The 4,657-nt window shown below is 37.3% G+C and overlaps 1 protein-coding gene across 1 annotated transcript; it reads right to left on the bottom strand.

Moving 5' to 3' along the window:
- Nucleotides 1-540: 540 nt before the first annotated feature.
- Nucleotides 541-2,311, bottom strand: LOC134271161 (uncharacterized; the record flags this gene model as incomplete). The annotated part of the gene is made up of 1 exon (XM_062753410.1): nt 541-2,311. A coding segment is annotated over one exon (1,125 nt), but the record flags the coding sequence as incomplete, so codon positions are not given.
- Between the last annotated feature and the right edge of the window lie 2,346 nt (nt 2,312-4,657).

Below are 4,657 nucleotides of genomic sequence, written 5' to 3'. Positions count from 1 at the left end.
ATGCTATACATAAGACAAACATTTAAATAAAATTGTACATGAAATATAATCAAGCTTGCCTTTTAATTATAAAACAAAGGCCGATGGCCCTTGTTGACCGATGGTCAGAGCGAGGCCGATGGCCTTAAAAAATGAAAAGTAGGCCGATGGCCTGAGTGAAATAGTGGCCGATGGCCAAGGTGACCGATGGTCACAAGTACATATTATTTTGGGGCAGATTAATACATGTCAAAGTTATAAGATTGACCATGTGTTAATTCCCCCAAAAGTTATAAGATTGACCATGTGTTAATTCCCCCGCCTCATGAGTATTTCCCTTGATCAGATACCGGAGGTGGTGGGGAGGTGGTGGTTAAGTTCAAAAACAGCAGAGATCAATGTAACATAAGAATCAAGCTTGTCTATCAATGAAATGATTTGATTGGCTCCTGAAATCACGTGATAAAAATAGTCTGACAAATGGCGCCAAACTCTGTACTTTTATATAAACAATATTTAATTACATTAAAAACATTTTATATAAAACTATTAAACAAGGAATCAGTTTCAAATTTTTAATTTGGCTTTTGGGAACTACTCAGCATGATATATCATAACATATATACAGAACAAGAACACAGAAAACATGGCTAGACTATTACAATGAAAGTATGCTATACATAAGACAAACATTTAAATAAAATTGTACATGAAATATAATCAAGCTTGCCTTTTAATTATAAAACAAAGGCCGATGGCCTTAAAGAAGAGGGCCGATGGCCCTTGTTGACCGATGGTCAGAGCGAGGCCGATGGCCTTAAAAACTGAAAAGTAGGCCGATGGCCTGAGTTAAATAGTGGCCGATGGCCAAGGTGACCGATGGTCACAAGTACATATTATTTTGGGGCAGATTAATACATGTCAAAGTTATAAGATTGACCATGTGTTAATTCCCCCAAACGAAGCAATAAAGAAAATTGTTTTCCAACAATTGAAATTGCTGAGAGCCCCAAAAGAATTATATTATGACACCACCCCGGTAACTGATTTTGTATAAATGACATATGAAACATTGAACTTGCTATACCATTGTTTGTTAAAATACAAATTGAATGAAATTTTCAAAACACACATGTAAAACAATACATACATCACTTTCATCAAGAAATACATCTACAAGATATAAATGAGTCAGGAACATTTGAATTTATGTTACACACATGGCATTTTGTGCCCTAGATAATGTTGTGTCATCTGTCCTCACATATCTAGTGTAGCAGTCAGAACTCCATCTGCCGAGAGTTTTTATCATGTGATCTGGAACCTGACCCAATGCTGCAGACGTGGCCGCTCCAATTCTAAAGGAGTGTCCGTTGAAATTTCCATCACACAGTCCCATCGCGTCCAGAAGTTCTTTAAGTTTTCCAAGAAATGCGGTTCTTGAAAGAGGTTTTCCCAGGTGATCAATGAAAAGAGCAGATAATTCGTCACCATATTTTAATTTTTTACGCATTTCTAAGTATTCACACATTGCCCGAACCGGACACACACACTTATTAGATTTGAACACACGAATTTTAATTCCTTTCCGAAATGGATCCGTTTTAGAACTCCTAAGTGTAAGGGTGAATCCTTTCAAATCTTCATCCATTTTAATGTCTGCTATTCTCAGAATATTCTCCTGTTTTTGATTCACAACGGTGAATTCACCACATCTTAGAAAACCGAAGAACGCTAATGAAAATGCCGCTGTAAGCATAACATCCAAGAATTTTCCAAATCTTCCTATATGTAACATTTTAACAAGACTAGCTAATATTTCATATGTTATAGGACGTCGTTGAGGTTTAGCACAGCTTTGTTTTTGGATTCCCCGCATAACCGCATGTAGTTTAGGACAAATATCTTTTTCTGACTGAATCAAGGGATTGGTAATTCCAAAGCGAATATAATAGAATCTCACTGCCGCAAGGTAAACTTTGATTGTCTTATAATGTAACTTCAGAGCTTTGAAACAGTGTGTGACAAAGTAAATCAGAGTTTGTTCTGATATGGCTGGAGGTTGATCTGTTTCGTTAAATGTAGATGTCAGAAGTCCCGATGAAATAAGAAATTGACAGAATACTGCGTACCCTGCTCTGTAGGTAGTTTTGGTATTTTCACTAATGGAGGATTGGAGCAATTCATCTGCTTCTTCAGCTAGTATAACACAAGTTCTTCCATACTGGGAATAATTTCTGGCTCCTCGTATGCCAGAGGTGCTGCTTTCCGGAACTTGGACATCTGAAATCGAGATAGAGAATCTGCTATTATATTTGATTTTCCAGGTAAATGTTCACAATGAACTACGAAATTATCACATGCTGATTTCCAAGTCAATTTACGCAGTAATTTCATTATGGCTGGAGATTTAGATCTCCGATTTTTATAATTTGAACAGTGGCTTTATTATCACACAGAAACTGAACTCTTTTTCCTGACCATTCGTGTCCCCAAATAACTACCGCTACGACTATTGGGTAAAGTTCTAATAGTGCTATTGAAATTGGATCATCTCCCAAATTCTTCAACTCATCTGGCCATCTTCCTTGAAACCATTTTCCAGAGAAGTAAGCTCCGAAGCCATGAGTAGCTGAAGCGTCTGTAAATAATTGCAGTTGGGTTGTTGTTGATAGCTGTTCATCGATGAAGAAAGATTGACCATTCCACCGTCTGAGAAAAGTTTCCCACATGTTGAGATCTTTCTTACAATCACTGTTCAAACTTACATGATGATGAAGCTCTCTCACTGAATAAGCCAAAGTTAACAGATAGGAAATAAATGATCTTCCTGCTGGGATAATTCTTGCTGCAAAATTGAAATGTCCTAATAAGCTGAGTAGTTCTCTTTTTGTGCATGATTTTTTAGATTTTATTTTGTTTATGAGGAGAAAAATGCGTTCAATTTTTTCCAATGGAATCCTAGCTTCCATGCGTTCTGAATCAAGTATTATTCCAAGATATTCCAGCACTGTACATGGTCCCACTGTTTTCTTCGCTGAGATTGGGATTCCCAATTTTTTGAACACGAGTGTCAGGATGGCCATAGTCTTTATTCCCTCATCTCCTGGAGAGTCAATGGTAAGAAAGTCATCAAGTAAGTGTAAAACATTTTTCACTCCATAATTGTTTGTCAGTATCCAGCATACCGCTTGATAAAGCAAATCAAATATTTTTGGACTGCTTCTGCATCCAAACACTAATCGTCTATAGAAATAATATTTTCCTCTCCATTTAATTCCGTAGAAAGGCTGATGATCATGTCGAATTGGGATCAGTTTGAAAGCATCTACTATATCTGTTTTGCAAAGGATAGCCTCCTTGCCCTCTCGTTTAATGATGTTGATGGCGTCATCTATACGAACATATTTGAGAGAGAAATCTTCTTTATTAATGCGCTCGTTTATGCTCAGTTCTTTCTGTGCTCCATGTGGAGAAGATAGGTCTACGATTAGTCTGAACTTTTTTGAATATTTCCCTTGAGATACACCTATGGGACTGATTCTATAGTTTGTATAAGGAGGTACATCATATGGGCCGTGCACATAACCATTCTCTAGCTCATGCTGAAGTAAACTGTCTACGACTGTTGGCTGAGTACGTGCTGAAAGCAGATTTTTGCATTCATATGGATGTTGAGGTAACTCTGTCAAACCAGTGTAAAATCCTGAGGACAATCCTTCTAAAAGATTATTAACAAAGTCTAAATCAGGATGGTCTGCTAATTCTTTTCTAAATTGATCTATATTTACAGGTGATAATTTATCTTCTTCTTGTACTTTGCTTTCTGCAGACTTATCTAGTCATTTATTCCCTTGAGTCTCATGTTTTTGTTTACCTTTCTGACAGTTTGTAGCTGAATGATCTTGTTTACATTCTGTGCACACGTGAGCTAGGTTGCATGAATTTCTGTAACATCCATTGTTGCTGTTGAAATTGTTGCAAATTTCTTTACCTTTGTGATAAGTTCTCGGTCTGCCCTTCTTGTCCATCCCCGTCTCTGATCTGTATTTGTTCGAGTTAGGAGGTGATGTATGCTTTACCTTTGGGCAGAAGTGTGAGGGATGAGAGACACTATTACAATTTTCACAACGAGTAACCGCTTGGCCAGAGAAGATTGTTGTATACAGCTTCATGTCTCTAATAGACCAGTCTATCTTTATATTTCTTTGTTGTAGTAAAGCGCTTGCTCTTGCAGAAAATGCTTTGTGGTACTCATAGAAAGCATACGAACCCTTAGTCATAGATGACATTTCAACAATATCTCTTTCGTATGCATCCAGTTCAGCTCTACGCCAAGGATAGGCTTCGCACATAACATTTTTGAATTTAGTGAATGCCAGAATAAATTCACTTATGGTGAGATTTCTCAAGAGTCTGTTGTCGCTAGAGTTTTTTAAGATAACTATCTTGCCCTCGCTATCTTGAAACTTACTTTCTTCTATCTCATGAGGCAATAATAACTGTGCAAGATTGATGTTTTTACCTTGTATGATATTGTTTCGCAGACTGGTTGGAATTGTCTCCACAAAAGGAAGGCTGTCTGACGCTTGTCCTATTCTTTCGCTTGATGAATTTAAGCTGTGTCCATGAAAACCTACAACAGGCGATTCTGCTTCCGTAATCCCACTTGATTTTT

This window comes from Saccostrea cucullata, unplaced genomic scaffold, assembly GCF_032062105.1.
Source record: "Saccostrea cucullata isolate Sc308-1 unplaced genomic scaffold, CSIRO_AGI_Scuc_v1 ctg8485, whole genome shotgun sequence".
Taxonomy (NCBI): Eukaryota; Metazoa; Mollusca; class Bivalvia; order Ostreida; family Ostreidae; genus Saccostrea; species Saccostrea cuccullata.
Note: the sequence above shows the minus strand (reverse complement) of the source record. Positions and strands in the feature narration are given on the sequence as shown.